General features: G+C 51.6%; 2 protein-coding genes across 2 annotated transcripts in view; one reads left to right on the forward strand and one right to left on the reverse strand.

Annotated features, from left to right (window-relative positions):
• Positions 1–21554, forward strand: part of LOC147646604 (uncharacterized) — a 518783-nt gene that overhangs the window by 195556 nt on the left and 301673 nt on the right. The window lies entirely within an intron of this gene.
• LOC147646611 (uncharacterized) overlaps positions 9110–21554 on the reverse strand; it is a 212429-nt gene continuing 199984 nt past the window's right edge. Inside the window, exon 7 of the mRNA XM_086873151.1 lies at positions 9110–9650. Coding sequence (XP_086729277.1) covers positions 9110–9650 — 541 coding nt within the window. The remainder of the gene's footprint in view (positions 9651–21554) is intronic.

Here is a 21554-nt window from a genome sequence, read left to right on the forward strand (position 1 = left end):
TGAACAACTGAGTGCTTCCACGATGTTAAAAATGTGCTTGAAAGCCAACCTTCTGTTTGCCCAGGCCTCCTCACCTCTGTAGATGAGGTGACTTTATGCTGCTGGTATGTGGGTTTTAGGAGTATGTGGGTTTTTATCTGTGATAGAGATGAGGAAGTGTTGAACTCATTCCAATGAGCTGCCAAAAGCAGTGACTTTAGTCCGTCTTTGGCTTGGGGAGTAGCACCGGCCTTGCTGAACGCCGGCAGCAGCACGAGCAGGGCTCCTCCAGCAGCAGGGACACGTCACAATCCAGGAGGGAACTGTGGCACCAGAGGGGACTGTGGCACCAGAGGGGACCGTGGCACCAGAGGGGACAGTGGCACCAGCCATGCCCAGGGTCTGAACAGGGTGGCAAAGTCAGGTGGTGCTACCCGGCTGCATGAGCAGCCCAGGCAAGGCGTGGTGAGGAGCCAGATCTGGGGGGCATCCAAGGAGTCCTGTCAAGAGCAAATGGTTCTAATATTCTCTCTGGGATGAAAAAGGAGCAATCTTTAGAGTGAACTCGTGCTAATAAATATTTGCTCACATATGGTGGGGTTTCTCTGCAAATGAGCTTTGATGGGAAATTTCTGACCACATTTAGTTTTACTCTTTAAGTCGAGCACCTGAGTAGCTTTGTTGAGGAATAGAGAATTGTTTGTAGCTCAGTATTTTCTCAGGAGGAGCCTTACATTTTAGCACAGGAGGAAGGTAAGGCAAAGTTTAAAAGCTTTCCCCTCCTGAAGTGACACACTTTCTGAGGAGTCTGAGGAGAATTCCCCTCAGCCACTGCCAGGGCTGTTTGCCTCCTCTGCAGGCTCAGGATTCTGGGAGTTCCACGAGCCTCAGCTCCCACAGTATTTTCCTCTGAATATTTCTTGTTTTGCAGTACACAGGGAGAATTTTTTGTGCTAGATTCTCTTCTGGGTTTTGAGGTGAATCTTAGTAATTCTGTTGATTTTCCTGTCCAGACGAACTTTTGGTAGATAGGAAGGAAAAGGGAAGAAGTACCATGGAAAATTAATTGCTCAAAATCTGAGAGGCCCAACCACAGTAAAAGTGAAGTCTAAACTGAAGAATTTTTTTATTTTTTTTTTTCCTTGCTAGGTGGGGTAAAACATGAAGTGTTAATAAAGTTCTTTGAAAAGATTCAGCAAGCACCTAGCTATATGAGAATTAAAAGAGTGAAGGATGAGACAGGGCATGGGAAGAACCTTCAGCCCTTCCCTGTTGAAAGTAAAACAGTAGGAAAACTGCCTCTGGCTGTTACCCACAGGTAATGTGTTATTTGCAGCCAAGAGCAAGAGATGGCCCAAGCTGTTGGTGGCCCAAGCCCTGCTGTGACTGGCCCACTTTCAGTCCTAGCTGGACCAGGGTGGCCGGCTCGGGAGGGGAGGAGGTGGGGGGATCTCAGGGGGCTTCTGCTTCACAGCCGGGCTGGGGGGACGTGGAGGAGGCACGGAGTGCTGGTGTTCTGCTTTCTGGAACCATTCCTCCTTCTGAGGCCACGTCTGAGAGCTGTCAAACCGGACAGTCTTTGGGCTCCCTGGGGGCGAGGGAGAGTCGCGCCTTCTTGGCCGGGAAGCTGGAGCTGCAGCAGGGCGACTGTGGAGAGAAGAGGTGGCTGAGGCCCCCAGCTGCCGCTGGCACACAGGGACCCTCCTGCACAGCAGGGCCCAGAGCTGCCAAGGCCCCCCAGCACGGCTGGAGCTGCTGGCACAGCTTGGCCCAGCTGGACAGCTGCCCCTCAAGGCCCTGGCGAGCAGGGGATGGCTCTGGGCAGGGTCCCTGGCCAGGAGCAGGCCCCAGAGCACCTCTGCCTGTCAAGGGCAATCTCGTCCCCGCTCTTTCTCCTGCCCACCTTGCTTTGCCTCTGCCCGCTGCTCCTGGGGCTGCTCTTGGCCAGGCAGCCTCAGTGGCAGCCAGCACTGGCTGCAGCCCCAGCGGGCTCCCCAGGACAAGGCCCAGCAATTAAGAGGCCAATGAAAGCCCTGGGCAGCAGCAGAACTCTCAGCAGAGTTATTTGGGCAACCAAGGACTAGCCACAAGTCCACAGCAGCCTCATTGGGAATGTCTCCTGACTATGAGCAGCCTTTCAAGAAGCTGGAGGGTGGGGATGAACAACAACTTACCGTTTCTTGTCCTTCCACCACCGGAATCCAACACAGCAGAGAACCATGGAAAGGGGCACTGTGAACAGTGTCACTACAGTGCCTATCATGCAGGACTTGCGCACATCCTGCGGGCAGAACACTCTTGGGGTGCTCGGTGCATTCTCAGCATTTATATTTGACTTGCCAAGCGCTTCTGTGGGAGCAATGGGCAGCGTGAGCCTGTGCTGTGCTCCACGGCTGAGCTGGCAGCACACTGGATACGGCCAGGACGTTCTCTGTTTCCCCCAGAGCTGGGGCCTGCAGGCACCTTGGCACCCCTTGGCACAGGCTGTGCCACCCAACAAAGCCCAGAAGGCCGGGAGCAGAGCCCAGGGGCAGTGCAGCTGCTTGGGCAGTGGCTCCTTCCAGGGACACGGGCCAAACCCATCCCTGAGCAGCCACTGCCACCCCTGACCCTCCCTGCTCTGTGACAGCTCCCCCAGCCCAAGGGGACAGAGCCAGGCCCTGTCAGGGGCCAGTGCAGCCCCTGCCCAGTTGGGAGCCAGGGCTGGCTGTGGCTCTGGGATCGTGGCAGGGCTCCCACTCGGGGCTGCTTCTGTGCCTTGGGCCTCTGGATGCTTAGGGCCAGCTCCAGGAGCAGCTGCAGTGGGATGGATGTTGGTGAATGAGTCCCATTTCCCAGGGGCTGGGAATGAGCTCCAGAGGCCTGGAAGCTGCAGCACCTCCAGCTTTGGCTGCTGCTCAGCCATGCAAGGGCCAGCCATGGGGGAAGAGTTGCTGGCACACAGCCCCACTGAGGGAGAGCCCAGCACAGCAATTACCTCCTGTGCCTGGGCCTGGCATCTCCTCCTTTCCTGCATCAGCAGCTGGCACAGAGACATTGCTTCCTCTAGCATATGTCATTGTCTGCACAGACATTTCCTCCAGCACTTGAGAAAGGAAAAGGGACAGCTGGATAAGACAGAACTGTTCACCATTAGGTGAGGTGGTATCTTCAGGAGGCAATACTTGTCAAATCATGGATAAGGATCAAGAGGAAAGGCCAGGTTATTGGGGCTGGGCCAGGGCCCTCCCTCCTCCAAACAGCCCCTACACCTGATCTAGCCCAAGACTGGGAAATTGCAGGGGATCTCAGGCTGTTTATGACCCATGGTGCAGTTTGGGATCCCTGTCAGCTGATACCAAATGCCTTCCTGCAGAGGCTGGGGAGAAGCTGCAGCCAGGCCAGGCTGGGAAACAGCCCTGCAGGCCATGAAAGCAGCAGCAGGGCAGCAAGGCTGCCATGGATCCCTTCCTGCTGTGCCAGGCACGGCGTGTCCAGATGTGCAGAGAAAGCCCCCGGCTGCTGAGTGTCAGGAGAAGGCTGAGGGACATGGACCCACCACGGCGTCTCTCCAGATCACTCAGCATCTTGTCCAGAAGTTGGGATGCCTCCAGGGATTTCTTGTCTTCTGTGTCTTGGTTCTTCCATCTAGGAGGACCTTAATGGAAAGTAGTTCCATTTCTCCTTCAGGCCAGAGTGGCAGTGAGTGCACCTGGGTGACTGCTGCCCTCCAAGGCACTCCCTCCTCTCCACGTTCCACTCAGGAGCAGGGGCAGGGGGACCACGTGCCTGCAGTGGCCTCACACTGGGATGGAAGGAGCCCCTTGCATGGCAGTCAGGGGAGAAAGGACTCCCTGGAGCTGCCAGCAGCTCTGAACTGAGCCCCAGGCAGGACCAGGGCTTGGCAGCGGCAGCCAGAACAGCTCAGGCTCCCTGGGGCCAGAAAGGAGCCACACAAGGCACAGCCCTGGGGCACAGCCCTGGGCCTGTACCCTTCCTCTCTGCTCTTCTCCGTGGCTGCACAGAGCACACGGAAGGAGACACTGGCATTAAACATGGGAAGAGGATTGACAGCTAAATGCTCCTTCTTCCCACTGACAGCAATGCTGTGGGATCACTCAGGGCTCCAGAAGGGAGCAGGGCGAGGTTTCCAGAATCCATCAACCTTCAGACTCTCAAGGGAAATGGCATGTGAGTGAGCTCTTGCCACCTTGACACTGATTATTCTGTGCAGAAAGGGACATTGAAAACTTGCCTCCAACATTCTCCATGGATCTCAAACCATTATGTGCCAGGGCTTTCAGGTACTCCATGTCACGATCCCAATCTAGAAGGGAGCACAGATCAGAACCATTCCATGGTGTGCTGGAATCCCATTCTGTTTTAGGGAACTGGGCACTGCAAGGTGAATGGGTAAGGCTGTGGGAGCCAGATGTCAATGGACATGGCCAAAGGTGCAGAGGGGCCTGGGGAGCTCTGGGCTGGCTCTGGTCACTCTCCACCCTCTTTGCAGGCCGTGTGCAACATCCTTGGAGGGGCGGCAGGACCTGCCCAGGGCCCTTGAGGATTCTTTCCCTCCCACATAGAAAACCCTCCCTAAAGCCCTGGGGAAAACCATCCCCAACACTTCCCAGGGAGAAGGGAGCACTGTCCCGGGAAAGGGAAGCCAGGCTGCAGGCTCACCTGCTCGCCCTGCTCGCCACGGAGCAGCCTGGGCAGCCCTGTCAGGCAGGGCCACTGCCAGGAGGAGCAGGAGGAGGAGGCTCAGAGCAAAGGCCATGGTGCCTTGCCCACTGCCAGTCCTGCAGCTCTTGCTGCCACCACTGTCCTGACACCGCTGTCCCAATGTCAGCACCGCTGCTGCCGCCGCCGCTGCTGCCACAACAGTCGTGGTCAAGGACTGACTGCTCGGTCCTTGTGGTGCTGGGCAACCACGGGGCTCTGGGACCTCTGTGACCTCAGAGCCTGCTGTCACCTCAGCCTGCTGTCACCCCACAGGCTGCTGTGACCTCATGGCCACGGTGGAATTGTGTGGGGAGTGGGATCTGCCTCCTTCACTAGGGAGCTCATCCTGCCCAGCAGCTCTGTCCAAGGGCTATGACAGGGTCCCAGCCCAGCTGATCTCACAGGCTGGGGGATGAAGGGATGGAGAACAGCCCTGCTGAGAAGGACTTATGGCTGCTGCAAGGTGAGAGGCTGGACATGAGCCAGCCACATGCCTCCAAAGGAGGGTGCCCAGCAGCTTGAAGGAGGTGATTCCACCACTCCTCTGCTCTGGTGCGAGCCCACCTGGAGTACTGCATCCACCTCTGGGTGCCCAGCACAGGAAGGACACGGTCCTGTTGGAGCTGGTCCAGAGGAGGAACAAAATGCTCTGAGGGCTGGAGCCCCTCTGCTTTGGAGACAGGCTGGGATAGCTGGGGGTGTTCAGCCTGGAAGAGAGAAGGCTCCACGGAGACCTGATTGCTCCCTTTCAGTACTTTAAGGGGGCTTGTAAAATAGATGGGACAGAATTTTTAGTAGGGCCCATTGTGACAAGACTGAGGGGGAATGTTCTCAATCTAAAAGATGGTAGATTTGGACTAGACGTGAGAAAGACGTTTTATACACTGTGGGTTTTGAAACTCTGGCACAGGTTGCCCAGAGAGATGGGCATCCATCCCTGCTGACATTCAAGCTCCTGCTCTGAGCAACCTGATCTAAAGGTGTCCCTGCTCACTGCAGGGCACTGGACTAGATGGCCTTTAAATGTCCCTTCCAATCCAAGCCATTCTATGTTCCTGTGCACCAGCAAAGCAGTGCTGGAATAATGCTGGGGTGATGATGCTGGCACCTGTGTTTTGGTAGTTGTGCCATTTAGCTGTTGGCCAGAAGAGGATTGATGGGCTGCACAGTGAAGTCTGCAGAGAACAGTGTGCTCAAGGAGAAACAGGAGAGGAACATGGATTCCAGCTCAGATAAATGCCAGCATTTTGCTGCCCTTTCCTTGTTAAGAAATAAAGGAATGTTCTGAAAATCCCTTCAATGTGGGTGCACTATTGGCTGTATCAGTACTTGCGTTCTGTAAAACAGGTGAGTTGTTACAGCTTCTTGCCCCATTTATCACTGGATAAAACCCAAATACTGCATTGCTCCATGTTTACTTTCTTCCAAGTAAAGGCAGATTTTGTTCATTCTTGAGTGGGACATATTCATCTGTTGACAAGCAAATTCTTCTTGCCATTCACACCATGTTGATTTGCTCTAATCGGATAGTAATTAGGATCTACCTCTCATTGTAATTAAGACTGATGGATTGTGAGGCAAAGTGTTGCATAATTTGCCCTGGAGAGAGTTTTTCTCTAATTCAATGACATTTGAAGACAGGTGTACCCTACCATACTTGTGGCATTAGTCTCCCACTCTGTCCTTTCCTCTCACCCAAGGGGAGGATCGAGGTCTGCAGGTCTCATCTGTGCACAGAAAGAGTTAATATCTCACCCAGACCTGCAGATGCTCATGATGGTTTCTGCCGGGCAGTGGCCGAAGCAGTCACGGTGATGGATTTCAGGCAGCGCTGGGGCTGTGCCAAGATCTCAGGGGGCCCGGCCAGAGCAGTCGTGGCTGTTCTGCCCACATGGCTGGTCCCAGGCCCCTGCTCCCTTCAATCCCAGCTGCGGGCCGATGGCTTCCCCTCCCTGTGCCCGGCAGCCGCTGGGGCCGTGCGGGCCGTGGTGAAGGGGCCTGGCCCAGCCCAGAGCCGCTCCCGGGGCCTGGCGGAGCCCGGCTCGGTGCAGGCCAGGCTGGAGCAGGGCCGGCCTGACCAGCACCCAGTTAACTCTTCACTGCTGGAAACAACAGAGAGCTTTCCGGGGCTTGCCCGTCTTTAAAATGTGGATTTCACACAGGAGGATACAGCTTTTAAATGGTTTAGTAGGTTGTCAGTTTCTCAGAGCCAGCCAGCTATTGGTTTTGCTAAGCACTGAGGAAGATCTTAGCAGCCCCTTCCTAGAAAAATCATTTCTGTGGGTGACTTCTTCCCTCCTCACCAAGTATCAACTAATACAAAACCAGCACAGACACTCAGGGTGTAATAGGAAGCAATTTTGAAGCAATTGTTTTAAAGCAAAAGCAGTTATTAAACAGAGATTGATGTCACTCCCCCAGACCACTGGAGAGGGACAGCGACTCTGCCACCTCCCCCTGGCCAGCCCATTCCAATTCCCAATCAGCCTTTCTGGGAAGAACTCCTTCCTATTGTCCAGCCTAAACCTGCCCTGGTGCAGCTCAAGGCTGTGTCTCCTTGTCCTGCCCTCCAGCAGATCCCCACTCGCAGCCAGCTTGGTGTCATCTGCAATTTGTGAGTGCTGGACTCGACCCCCTCAGCCAGACCCTCAGTGAAGATATTAACCAGGCCTGGGCCCAGCACAGATCCCTGGGGACACCACCAGGGACTGGACACCAGCTGGATGCAGCACCATCCCCACCACTCTCTGGGCCCGGCCTCCAGCCAGTTCTGCAGCCAGCAAAGAGTGCTCCTGTCCAAGCCGTGGGCTGCAGCTTTTCCAGGGAATGCTGCGGCTCTCCGTGTCCAAGGCCTTGCTCAAGTCCAGCTCGACACATCCAGAGCCTTTCCCGCACCCACCAGGCGGGTCAGCTGGTTATAAAAGGAGATCAGGTTGGTCAGGCAGGACCTGCCCCTCCTAAAGCCACGCTGGCTGGGTCTGAGCCCTGGGCCATCCTGGAGGTGCCGTGTGATGGCACTCAAGGGGATCTGTTCCAAAACCTCACCAGGCACCGAGCTCAGGCTGACAGGCCTGCAGTTCCCCAGAGCCTCCTGCCAGCCCTTCTTGGGGATGGGCTCACACTGGCACCTCCAGTCCTCTGGGACCTCCCCAGTGAGCCAGGACTGATGAGGAGAAATGATGGAGAGCAGCTTGGGGAGCTCATCCACCAGTTCCCTCATCCCCCTAGCATGGATCCCATCCCATCCCATCCACCTGTGAGCATCTGAGTGGCTCAGCAGGTCTCTGACTGCTTCCTCCTGGATTACAGGGGGCTGCTCTGCTCCCTGTCCCCATCTACCAGCTCAGGAGAACACTTGTCCTGAGGAAATCCTGTCTTAATGTTGAAAATTGAGGCAAAGAAGGGGTTAAGTACCTCAGCCTTTTCCTCATCTTTGGTAACCATATCCCCCCCAATAAGGAATAGAGGTTGTCCATAGCCTTCCTTTTGCCATTCATGTGTTTATAAACACATATTTATTATCCTTCATAGAAGCAGCCATGTTAAGCTCCAATTGACCTTTCACCTCTCTGCTTTTCTTTCTGCATGACCTAATGACACCCTTAAAGGCCAAACGCTGCTGGAGCTCAGCCAGCCCTGGAGCTGGGAGCCTTCCCTGGGGAGCCTGTTCAGTGCCCCAGCAGCCTTGCGGGAAAAACCTTTTCCTCACATCCAGCCTAAACCTGCCCGCCTCAGCTCCAGCCGCTCCCTCCACTCCTGTCCCTGGGCACCAGAGGGAAGAGGTTCCCGCAGCCCCCAGCCAGGGACCCGCTCCCAAGGCTGCTGCCATGGCAACCAGGCCTGGCACCAGCTGGGATGCTCGGTTTCCACGGGCTGGGCTTCAGGAATGGCATTCCCCAAATTCCTGCTCCTGCTGAAACCGCGCTGCTGCTCGCTTCCCTCCCACCTCCCATGGAAAGCACAAAAGGCAAAGATCCCAGGCTGGGATAAGAACAATTTATTGAGAACAGCAACGAGATAAGGCAAAAACAGGAACAGAAACAATTTTGGTAACAGAAAGGATAAGACAAACCATTCACAGGGAAAACTAACACACCACCAACTGGCTCTTCCTGGACATGCATTTCCTCCTGCCAGGAAAGGACACCCTTCTACTCTGGTGAGAGAGAGGGAGTCTTTTCCTGCCCCTGGCAATGACCTGAGATGGGATTAAATATAACAAAAGGGCCATGGCCAGACCCTCACGTTCTTTAATCCCACATCATGACATTGCCACAGGCAGGAAAAGGTACAGGTGTCTTCCCAGCATGGATCCCAGGGAACATGGATCACCGGGTCTCTTCCCAATGGGGATCCTCCAAGGGGGGATGAAGCTGGAGCTGTGGAGAAAGCTCTTCCTGCACTTGGGGCACTTGCAGGGCTTCCCTTAGTGGTGCCTCCGTTGGTGTCTGGTCAAGTGAGAGCTCTGGGTGAAGCTCTTCCCACACTGGGGACACTCGTAGGGCCTCTCCCCAGTGTGGATACGCTGGTGGGTGATGAGGGTGGAGTTTCGATTGAAGCCCTCCCCACAGTCAGGGCAGCGGAAGGGCCTCTCATCCGTGTGAATCCGCTGGTGCCTGAGGAGAGAGGAGCTGGTCTGAAATCTCTTCCCACACTCAGGACACTCATAGGGCCTCTCCCCAGTGTGGATGCGCTGGTGGATGATGAGGGTGTAGTTCTGCTTGAAGCCCTCCCCACAGTCAGGGCAGCGGAAGGGCCTCTCATCCGTGTGAATCCGCTGGTGCAGGAGGAGATTGGAGCTGCTGTGAAACCTCTTCCCACACTCGAGACACTCGTAGGGCCTCTCCCCAGTGTGGATGCGCTGGTGGATGATGAGCTGGGAGCTGCAGCTGAAGCCCTTCCCACATTCCCCACACTCGTAGGCCCATTCCCCAGTGTGGATCATCTGGTGGCAGATCAGTTTGGTGCTTGAGCTGAAGCTCTTCCCACATTCCAAGCACTTGTAGGGCTTCTCCCCATCCTGAAGCTGCTCATGGACCACCAGCTCAGAGCCCCGGCTGGATCTCCGGCCGCCTTCCCGGCACAGGGTGGGTCTTTCCTCCTCAGAGCACCCTGGGATGGGTTTGGAGCCCCTCCTCCTGAGGGATCTCTGGGGATTTTCCTCCCCATTAGATTCCTGCACTGTGGAGCTGCTCAAAACGGCCTCTTCCACGAGGTTCTGCTGTGGGGATTTGTCCTCCCTGGTCTCCATCCTCAGCTCCTTGTCTGGGGGAGGAAGGACAAGGAGAGGATGGGATTTGCCTCCGTGCCAGAGGGAAGGGGAAGGAGATCCCCCCAGTGCGTCCCCGGCAAGACGGCGTCGGCAGCGGGGTTGTCCTGCAGCCGGGGGCCAGGCTGGGCTGGGAGATGGAGCAGGAGAGAGGGGGAAAGGGGCACTGACTTCCTCCTCACCTGCCTGGGTGTCCTGGGACATCGTCTTCTTCCTCGCTGCTTCCTTCTCCATCCAGCCAAGGTTTGGGAATGAGAAATCCTGGTTTGGGGAAAATACAATTCATGAGCACATTGGGTTAAGGGGTTCCTCCTGCCCAAGTCCATCTCTAGAAGTCACCGGGCACCTGGTGCCCATATAAACCTCCCAAACACCAAGATTCAGCCCTGAAAATGCCCTCCAGGAGTTCCCCATCTCTGCTCTCTCCCCTTTGGTGTTCAGGGTTTCCTCCCTGTCCCAGCTGCTGGAGGTCACGCTTGTACTCGGGGTCCCCCATCTACTCAGTCCCTGCCCTCCCCAGGCTGCTGGGGGAGTGCCAGGATCTGAAAAGTTCCCCCCATTTCCATCTCTCCACTTAGGGATGATGACAAATACCTAGAGTTTTGGGGTCCCAGGGTCCCTTCTTCCCTTGTTCTCTGCTTGGGGGTGCAGAAGGCCCAAGGAGATCCCCCTGCCCCTCTCCAGGTTGTTGGGGGTTCCATGAATTGTGGTGCTCCCCCTCTCTGGGAGCTGGAGTTCAGGGAGTGCTGGACTGGGATATACTGGGAGTGACTGAGATAACAAGCACCTGACTGAGATCCCTGCAAGTGTCTGGGAATGACTACGGACATGCTTAGGGCAACTGGGATATACTGGGAGTGTCTGTGACCACACTGGGAGCAGCTGGAACAGTGGTGGGGGCAACTGGGAGTGAGTGGGACCATGCTGAGATGGACTGGGACTATTCCAGGGACAACTGGGATCACACCGGTAGGAACTGGGAAGAATTGCAACTATTCTGGGATCACACTCAACTGGGATCATACTGGGATCACAGTGGGAGCAGCTGGGTCCCTGCTGGCTGAGACTGGGATCCCACTGAGGGTGACTGGAATCATACTGGGATTGACTGGGAGTGGCTGGGAACAACTGGAATCATGCTGAGAGCAACTGGGAGGAGCTGGGAATGACTGGGAGCGTGCTGGGGCTGACTGGGATATACTGGGAGAGACAGGGAGTCCCAGGGATCACACTGGAGGCTACTGGGGTCACAGTGGCACTGCCAGGGAGCAACTGGGGGCCACTGGCCTCATACTGGGAATGACTGGGATCAGACTGGGAGTTACTGGGATGATACTGGGAGTGGGAAAGAAACTGGAAAATTGGGGAAAAATGGAAAAAAAACCAGGATAAATTCAAGGAAAATGGAAGGGAAAATTCAGGGAAAAAGAAAAATATCAAGGTGAAATCAAAAAAAATTAAGGAAAAATCAGGAAAAAAATTGGGAAAAATTTGGGAAAAACAGGGGAAAATTTGACAAAAAATTGGGGAAAACCAGGAAAAATTTGGGAAAAAAAAGCGGAAACTGAAGAAAAAATTGTGAAAAATCAAGGAAAAAAAACAGGAAAAGAAAGTGCAAAAAAGTGGGAAAAATCAGAAAAAAAATCAGGAAAAAATGGGGAAAAATCAGGAAAACACAGGAAAAATATAGGAAAAATATGGGGAAAACCAGGAATAAAACTGGGAAATAACTGGGAAAGGTCAGGAAAAAATCAAGAAAACAAAGAGGAATAAAATCTAGGAAAAAATGGGAAATAATTAAAAAAAATTGGAAAAAAACCAGGAAAAAGCAGGGAAATTTGAGAAGAAATTGGGAGAACGCTAGGAAAAATTTGAGAAAAGAAGAGGGAAATATCAGGAAAAAGAAGGAAAAAATGGGAAAAGCATGAAAAAAATTGGGGAAAATTTGATAAAAATAAGGGAAAATATCAGGAAAAGAAAGACAAAAATCCCTGGGAAAAAAATCAGGAAAAAATTTGGAAAAATCAAAGAACAAACAGAAATACTTGAGAAAAATGTTGGAAAAAATCAGAAAAAAATTGTGAAAAAAGAAGAAAAATCAAAGGAAATAAGGGAAAAAAATCTGGAAAAAAAAATTATAAAAAAACAATGAAAAAGAATCAGGAAAAAACTGGGAAAACCAGAAAAATTTGGGAAAGGAAAAGGGAAAAATCAGGGGGGAAAATGGGCAAAAAACCGGGAAAAACTGCAAAAATCAAGGAAAATTTTGAGAAAAGATTGGGAAAAATCTGAAAAAAAAATCAGGAAAAGAAAGAGAAAATATCAGGAAAAAAAATCAGGAAAAATCAGGAAAAAAATTTGGAAAATTGAGAAGTGAGAGGAAAGAAACCTAAAAAAATCAGGAAAAATCAGTAAAAAAACTAGAAAATACAAGGAAATAACCAGGGAAAAACTGTAAAAAATTGGGGACTAACCAGGAAACAATTGGGAAAAGACAAGGGAAAATCAGGAAAAAATGGGGGAAGAAATAGGGAAAAAATGGGTAAAAATGAGGAAAAGAAAGAGGAAGAAGACTGGGAAAAATTTGGGAAAAATTAAGGAAAAAATCAGGGAAAAAATGAGGAAAAGAGAACGGGGAAAAAAACCCCACAGATAAATGGGAAAAAACTGGGAAAAAGCCAGGAAATATTTAGAAAAAAACAGGCAAAAGTCAGGAAAAATTAGGAAAAAATGGGGGGAAATTGGTACAAATCAGAGGGAAAAATCAGGAAAAAAATGGGAAAAAAATTTGAAAAAAAATTATGAAAAATGAGAGAAAGATCAGGAAAAGAAAAAGCAAATGAAAACTGGAAAAATCAGAAAAAATAATGAAAAAAATTGTGGGAAAATCAGGGAAAAATTTGGGAAAAATCAGGGGAAAAAACAGAAAATGAGGGGAAAATTTAAGAAAAAGCAGGGGAAAATCCAGAAAAATTTGGGAAAAGAAGAGGGAAAAATCAGGGGAAATCAGGAAAAAATCAGGAAAATTTGAGAAAGAACTGGAAAAAACAACAGGAAAAAAATTGGGAAAAAAAGAGAGGAAAATAAGGAAAAATGGGAAAAAAAGGAAAGAAAAAATTGGGAAAAAATTGGGAAAATATTAGGAAAATATTGGGAAAAATCGGGGGAAAAGTGAGGAATATAAAGAGGAAAATAATCTGGAAAAATCAGGAAAAAACAGGAAAAAAGGGGACAAAAACTGGGAAAAAAATGGGAAAAATCAGGAAAAAACCAGGATGGAATCCAACTATCCCATTTTTCCATGGAATTTTGGGAATTGCCTGCCTGGGAGTTCGTGGAAGAATTTCCAGACCTGGGAATCCGGGGAGTGGGGAAAGGTGGAATTGCGGATGAGCTGGTCCAGGTTTTTTGGAAGACTGATGGCTTGGTCCTCTTCCAGCTTCCAGAACATTGGGATGAATCCCACACCTCCTTCTGGCTGGAAATCATGGAAAAATCATGGAAAAATCATGGGAAAGCTGTGATTTAAATTCATGGAATTTTTCCACCAAAGCACCTTTTTTCCCACCAAAATTTCTATTTTTTTTTCCCCAAATTTCAATTTTTGGGATAATGAAATGGGGAAGATAGGGGAAAATGGGGAAAAATAGGATAGAAATGGAGGAAGAACGTTGAAAAGTCGGGGGAAACTACAAAAATATGGGGGAAAACTGAGAAAAATGACAGGAAAAATGGAGCAAAAATGGGGGAAAATGGAGCCAAAATTAGGGAAAAAAATTGGAAAAAAATAGGGAAAAATGGGGGAAAATGGGATGGAAATGGAGGAAAAATTGGGAAAAAAGGGAGAAAGAAATGGAAACAAATTGGGATAAAATTGTGGAAAAATGAGATAAAACCAGGATAAAAATGGGGAAAATAATGGGGAAAACTGGGGTAAAAATAGGAATAAAAATGGTAAAAATGTTGCAAGAATGGTGGAAAATATGGAAGAAAATGGGGAAAATAGGAGAGAACATGGGGAAAAAACTGGGGAAAAATGGAGCAAAAATATGGTAAAATGGGGAAATGGGGAAAAAACAGATTAAAAATGGAAAAAAATGGGTAAAATAGGAAAACCTGTGGAATAATTTGAGTAAAAATAGGGAAAAAAAATCATAAAAACTGGGAAAAAATGAGGAAAAATGAGATAAAAAAGGGAGAAATGGAGGGGAAAAGGAAAAAAATGGGGAAAAAATGGGGAAAAATAAAAAAATAGGATAAAAATTGGGAAAATAATTATGAAAATGGGATAAAATTAGAAAAAATAGAGCAAAATGGGATAAAAATGTGGAAAATGGGATAAAATGGAGACAAATTGTAGTCTAATAGGGAATGACTTATATAAGGGAATAGCTTATCGTGGGGCTCACAGGAAACTGGAGCCACAAGGCGGGAACAACTGGGCAATGCTGGGAGCAGCCACTGCCGGCACCGGGAGCCCCGAACCCCTTTCCCGGCCATGCCGGACCCGCATCCCCCCGGCCCCTTTGCCGGGGCTCTGCCGCCACCGCCACCGGCACCCCCCAAAAACACCTCCCGGGGACCCCCGGGGTGCCCCCGAGGGGCATCTGCGGCTCGGCTCTGGAGCCCTGCCATCCCCAAACATCCCCCCCAAAAACCCCAAAGCCAGGGAGCCCCGGGGTATTTGGGGCGAGCTCCCCCTCCCCGGGCACCTGCGGGATGGGGGGCGATGGTCCCGAAGGAGCTGCAGATGCAGAGAGCGGGGAGCGCAGGTGGAGCCTCCTCTGCCTGCTCCAGCTCTTCCTCCTCCTGCTCCTCCTCTTCCTCCTGCTCTGTCCCTCCTCTTCCTCCCCCTCTGTCCCTCCTCTGTCCCTGGGCGTGGTTCGGAGCCCTCGGGTGAGCGGGGCCGGGCCGGGACACGATGGGAAAGGGCTGGGTCCCCCCCAAACCGAGCTGGGGGCAGCGGAGCTTTGGGGGAACAATGGGAACGGGGCGGGACAGGGGAACAGGGGGAGGTGGGAGCACTGAGGGTCCCCCAGTTCACCCCAGGAGCCCCAAGCCCCGTCCCAGCCCCCCCAGTTCCCCCCGCAGCCCCGGCTGAGGGGGGCTCAGCCCAGGAGCCGCCGTCGTTCGGGGCTCCCCCGAGTGCAGGAACGGGAGAGTTCCCGGCTCGGGGAGGCCCCAGCACAGGAGGGGATCTTGTCCCTCTTCCAGGGCCTTTCAGGGTCTTCAGGCCCCTCTCAAGAGGAGTTCTTCTCTTTTTCAGGTTTTTTGGGGGGATCCCACCACTACAGGGGTGTTTTTTCCTCCCCATTTTAGGGTGTTTGTGCGGCCGCAGCCCCACAAGCCCCTTTTGAGGGGGGATCATGACGGCTTTAAGTGACATTTTTAGGGGTGTCCCCACCCCAAGCCCCTGTAGGGGATGTTTTGTCCCCCAGGGTGGATTTTGGGGGTTCTCTCTACCATGGCCGCTTTAAGGACCCCCGGTGTTGTCGGGTCCCACTGTAACTCCTCTTAAAAGGGCAACACCGCTCCCGTTGGTTCCGGCAGTGGAGCCCGGGAGGGGTTGGGGGTCCCGGGAGGGGTTGGGGGTACCTGGGTGATGCCGATGAAGGCGATGGGGTCCCCATGCTGGGTATAAACCTTGGTGAGGGGTTCCTGGGGATTTTTGGAAGTTCTGGGTGTTTTTGGGGCCACAATGGTTTTTTGGAAGTTCTCATGGGGGTTTACAGGGGTCCTGATGAGGGAATTTGGGCGATCCCGGGGGTGGACTTTGGGGTCCCAAGGCTGTTTTGGGGAACCTGCTGGTGATGGAGATGGGGACCCCATGACAGGTATGAACCTTCTCAATGGCTGTATGGGGTTTTGCGGTTTTGGGGAGTTTTTGGAGCATCCAGGGATGTGTTTGGGATCAGGGGAGATTGGGGTGTCCCGGGGGGGTTGGGGGTCCCGGGAGGGGTTTGGGGGTACCTGGGCAATGCGGGTGGCAGTGCTGGGGACCCCGTGCCGGGTTTGAACCTTCTCACTGCGCACGGGCAGCGTCAGCGTGCTCAGGGAGATCCTGGGGGGCCCGGGGGGTCACCCCAAATCCCAGGGACCCCAAATGCTGCGGGACCCCCCGAACTGCCCTCACCGCTGGATCTGCTGCAGGCAGGGGGGCACCAGCACTCGGCCCCCACCCTCCACCATCACAGGGGGGCTGTGGAAGAAATCTGGGGGTGCAGGGACAGGTTGGGTGGGACCCCCAAATTTTTCAAGTGTCCCCAATATTTCACAAAATTCCAGACACATCCCACAAAATTATTACAAATTTCCACACAATCTAGAGAAATACCTCAAAATTCTTCAAGTCTCCTCAAAATCCCTCAAAATTCCACAAAAATCCCACAAAATACCACAGAAATCCTACCAAATTCCTGAAACATCCCACAAAATTCTAGAAACATCCCACAAAATTCCCTAAATTTTCTCAAAAGCCTAACAAATTCCAGAAACATCCCACAAAATCTCCACAAATTTCCACACATTCTAAGAAAAATCCCTCAGAATTCTTCAAGGCTCCCCAAAATCCCACAAAATTCAAGAAAATTCCACAACAGTACAAAAAAAATCCCACAAAATTCCAGAAACATCCCACAAAATTCTTCAAGTCTCCACAAAATCCCAAAAAATTGCAGAAAAATCCCAGAAAATTGTGGAAATCTTCTCAAAAGCTCAACAAATTCCAGAAACATCCCACAAAATCCCCACAAATGTCCACAAAAACCTAAGAAAATACCTCAAAATTCTTCATGTCTCCTCAAAATCCCTCAAAATTCCTGAAAAAAATACCACAAAACTGCAGAAATCTTCTCAAAACCCCACCAAATTCCAGTCACATCCCAAAAAATCTCCACAAATTTCCACACATTCTAAGAAAAATACCTCAAAATTCTTCAAGTCTCCTCAAAATCCCACAAAATTTAAGAAAATTCCACAACATTCCAAAAAAGTCCCACAAAATTCCAGACACATCCCACAAAACTATTACAAATTTCCACACAATCTAAAAAATACCTCAAAATTCTTCATGTCTTCTCAAAACCCTACCAAATTCCAGAAACATCCCAAAAAATTCCAGAAACATTCCACTAAATTCCCTAAATCTTCTCAAAATCCTACCAAATTCCAGAAACATCCCACAAAATCTCCTCAATGTCCTGCAAAATTCCACAAAAATTCCACAAAATTCCACAAATATCTCGCAAAATTCCAGTAAAATCTGATGAAATTGTTAGCATTCAGGAACACACATAATCACAAATGATCATATGCAGGTGCTTTATTAAGAGATCTGGGTGTCAGGGGTACACATACCCAAATCTGACCCATCTTGGTTTTGGACTGAACATCTTTTATACTCTATCATTATATAACTCACATATTAATTACTAAACTTACATTGTTCTATTGTAAGCATTGTTTTTACCTAAGCATGGATTTCTCGTGATCCTCCCCAGCCCCCTCACATTGTTCCTCATGTTCTTTAAGCAATAATTATATCCAATCATATCTAACAATTGTATCATGATCATATACTGACTACACAGGTGCAGTTTGACCTGATCTTTAGCAAGTACAAGGCCTAACATTTCCCAGGGCCTACTTTTACAAGGCCTTTCCAAACCTAAATTCCTTTCTAAGTCCCTGAATTTTCTAACATTTTGAGACCTTTTACTATCACTTACAGGACTTGTGCTCCAGACCCCTCACCAGCCTTGTTGCCCTTCTCTGGACACGCTCCAGCCCCTCCATGGCCTTCCTAAATTGGGGGCCCAGAACTGGACACAGCACTCGAGGTGCTGCCCAACCAGTGCAGAGTAGAGGGGAGGAATCCCTGCCCTGCTCCTGCTGGCCACACTGTTCCTGATCCAGGCCAGGAGCCATTGGCCTCCTTGGCCACCTGGGCACACTGCTGGCTCATGCCCAGCCTGCTGTCCATCCGTGCCCCAGCTCCCTTTCTGCCTGGCTGCTGTCCAGCCACTCTGTCCCCAGCCTGGAGCACTGCAGGGGTTGTTGGGGCCAAAGTGCAGGACCTGGAACTTGGACTTGTTAAACCTCACCTTGTTGGGTTTGGCCCCTGGATCCAGCCTGTCCAGCTCCCTGTGCAGAGCCCTCCTACCCTGCAGCACATCAACACTCCCAGCCAACCTGGTGTCACCACGGTTCCATGGGGCCCTAGAGTGTCACAATGGTCTCCAGGATTCCATGAGGCCTCCCAGCAATCCCATTTTGGATCATACTGGGAGTGACTGGACTCATACTGGGAGTATCTGAGAATGACTGGGAACACACCATGCACATCATCCCCCATACTGGGGGTGACTGGGAGCAACTGGGAGCATGCTGGGAGCCAATGGCATCATACTGGGACTGACTGGGTTGATCTAGCCAGAGGCAACTGGGACCATCCTGGGAGTGCTGCCTTGTGACAAGGATCATACTGGAGCTTACTGGGCTCATGATGGTGTTGAAAGGGAACAACTGGGATCTCTGAACACCAAAGGTTCCTTTCCTGCTCACTGAAGAAGGAGCTGTGCAGTGTCCATGTGTGAGGGGACCTTCACCTGAACCAGATGCTGTTAGGAGAAAAAGCTGCCTCTGCTGGAAAATCTCACACAACAAGTCAATGCCAAGAGAGCATTTTGCTTTCACAACTTCCCTCCTGGAGCCACAGTCCTTTTGGATCACACAGCAAGCAAGAGAACAGCACAAAATACAAGGCTGTGTCCAGTTTTTGGCTGGATCAGCAAACGGAGGGAGGAATGCCAGGGTTCACTGCCACAGACTCTTCTCTGGGGAACAGAACCCCCCCAGGCTCCATTCCAAATGCTGTGCACACCCTGCTGGCCAAAAACAACCCCTAAGAAGTTGTTGGCAAGAGCTTTCCCAAATAAATGGCATCTTAATGGCAATTTTCTTTCAAAATCACCTCTGTTCCAAAGGAAGAATGGAAAGCCCACAGCAATCCCAAAAGCACATATGGTGCACCTGGGGAAATCCTCGACTTAGGGGCCCAGTGGGTTAAAAAATACCCATCAGAAGCCCCAGAGTGCAGAGTGCAAACTGCAGCAACCACTTGCTGGATCATTTTGGCTGTGCTGCACACACCTGCAGACTGTCTGTCCCCCTGCCAGGACAGAAGGACACCCGTCAGGGGCTGGGCTGGCTGCTGAGAATGCCTCGGGCAGGAGGATCCTCAGGCAATGAGCAGGTGCCCAGAGCCGCTCTGACACTGAGGCCTCTGTGCCCCACAGCAACGGGAACACCACAAGGACACGACAACGTTCCTGTGACATCACAGCAGCAGCTCCCCCAAAAACCGCCTGGAAGGTTCTCCTGGGTCACCAAGGAGCACAAAGGATCCCCAGAGGGCACAACCTATTGCTCAAGGGATCCAAGAGGAACTCAGAAAATGCAGCAAATGAGGACACCCCACAGCCCAGCCTGAACACTGAGAAGGAACAAAGATGCGACCAAACTAATGGAAACACAACTTTTGGTCACTGATGCTTCTGACTAAAACCAGCAAGGCTTGTTCCATCTGGGACCTTTGTTCTAGTTGTAGAAACAAGCAAGGTTCTCTACTGTCAATGTACAGAAAGCAGGAACTTGGGGGAAAGAAGGCTGAGAGTGCCAAAGCCTTGTGTGACTCCTTGGACATCCTGTGGCTGAGGGTGTCCAAGGCAATGGAGTCACAAGCGGGGTCCCTGCCCTCCCCACTGACAGCTGCCATCTCTCCTTCAGCCCCACACGTGTCTCCAACAACCTCCTGTCAAGGGCCTCCATCCACACATTCCATCACCAGCCACAGATCCTCATCCACGAGGTCACCCAGCATCCCTGAGGCCACAGCAGGGAGTGCTCCTGGCATCTGGTAGAGCACTGTGGCTTTCCTGGGATCCTTCTGGTGCCTGTGGCTGAGAGGAGTGGGGTGGATGGAAGCAGGACGGGTCACAGATCAGCAGCCCCACTGCAAGCAGTGCTTTCTCCTGCTGTGTGGGGACCGTGGGGTGACTGATATTGGGACTCCTCTGGCTTTGGCTCCTGCAGAGCACACAGTGGCTCAGACACTGGGCTGAGGGAAGGGGTGCCATGGAAACCCAGCACAGGCATTTCTCTTTGGAGAGGGGGTTCTGCAGGGAGAAGGGAGAAGAAGAGACTTTCCTGTCTGCTGAGATTCCCCCTCCTCCTTCAGCAGCCATTCCACAATCCATCAGTACCAGAGTTCATAGGATCACTTCCATGCCAGGGAGCACAAGGCACTCAAAACTGAACCCTGCCAGAGCCCAGCCCTGCCTGCCCATTTGGAGGGTGTGGGGGAATGGAATTTCAGCAGGAGCTGACCCACAATGATACTTTGCCACTGGTGGGTTTCTCACAGCCTTAGAAGGAGTTTGAGATCTCTGTCCCCAACACCTGCTCACCCTTCAAGTGCACACACGAGCCTGGGGGCAATTCAGGTTCCCTGGAGCGGTGGCTGCTTCCCTTGGAAACAGGAGCTGTTGTCTTTTCCAGTGTGCTTAACTCCCTTCTACCTATTAGAAAGTGGGTGAGTAAAGGAAATGACCCTGGAGGAAGGGGACCAGAGCCTTTGAAAAGGATGAAACATGTCTGAATTACAAATAAAATCTCTTTCATTTATTTCTTTAGTACTAATCTATTACTACAAACAAAAACTTGTTTCTGAGGTGATTGTTGGGATTCGGGGTTTTATTTTTTTTCTTGTTGTTATTATTATTTATTAGTATTACTTTTCATTGTTAAGACTTTTAAATCTTAGACATTAATAACAATGGCTGGATGTCACTCACTGGGAAAATTCCCTTGTTTTTCTCACTGGGATTAAACTCTACAATCAACTCCAAGTTGCCAGTGGATTCAAAAGACAGGAAATCTTTTTAATGGTGGGTTTGGTGTGGTTTGGAGCTGGGGAAGGGTCTCATCCCCTCCCAGAGGTGCCCCAAGCCCGCTCTGCTGCCACATCTGCACTCGCGGCCCCTCACGGCTGCTCTGCCCTGGGGACATGGTGGGACCCCTCCTGCCAGGGCTGAGGCTTCTCATGGCCCCTCACAGCCCCTCATGGCCCCACAGAACCTCTCATGGCCCCATAGAACCTCTCACAGCCCCTCATGTCCCTTCATGGCCCCTCATTTCCCCTCACAGCCCCTCACGGCCCCATAGAACCTCTCATGGCCCCATAGAACCTCTCATTTCCCCTCACATCCCCTCACAGCCTCAGGGGCTCCTCCCAAAGGAGAAGGGGTCGGGCCCTGCTCACTCTCCTTTTATTTCGGTCCCTTCACAGCGCCGAGTAAAGAAAGGCTGAATGGAGCCTTTCCCCAGCGTTTCCCTCGGGGTTCATTGCGGGCTGAAGCTCTGTGCTGGCGCTGGCCCCAGCACCAACATCCCTGCAGCCCCCAAGGCCTTTGCTGTCCCCCCGTGTCCATTCCCTGTCCCCGAGTCCCGCCCGGCTCTGGCAGCAGCAGCAGCCGCAGCGCAGCGGGCGCAGGCCCGGCCCGGCCGGGGCTCCCGGCCAGGAGCAGCAGCAGCGCCGGCCCTT

The sequence above is a fragment of the Cyanistes caeruleus genome, unplaced genomic scaffold (assembly GCF_971803275.1).
Source record: "Cyanistes caeruleus unplaced genomic scaffold, bCyaCae1.hap1.1 HAP1_SCAFFOLD_89, whole genome shotgun sequence".
Taxonomy (NCBI): Eukaryota; Metazoa; Chordata; class Aves; order Passeriformes; family Paridae; genus Cyanistes; species Cyanistes caeruleus.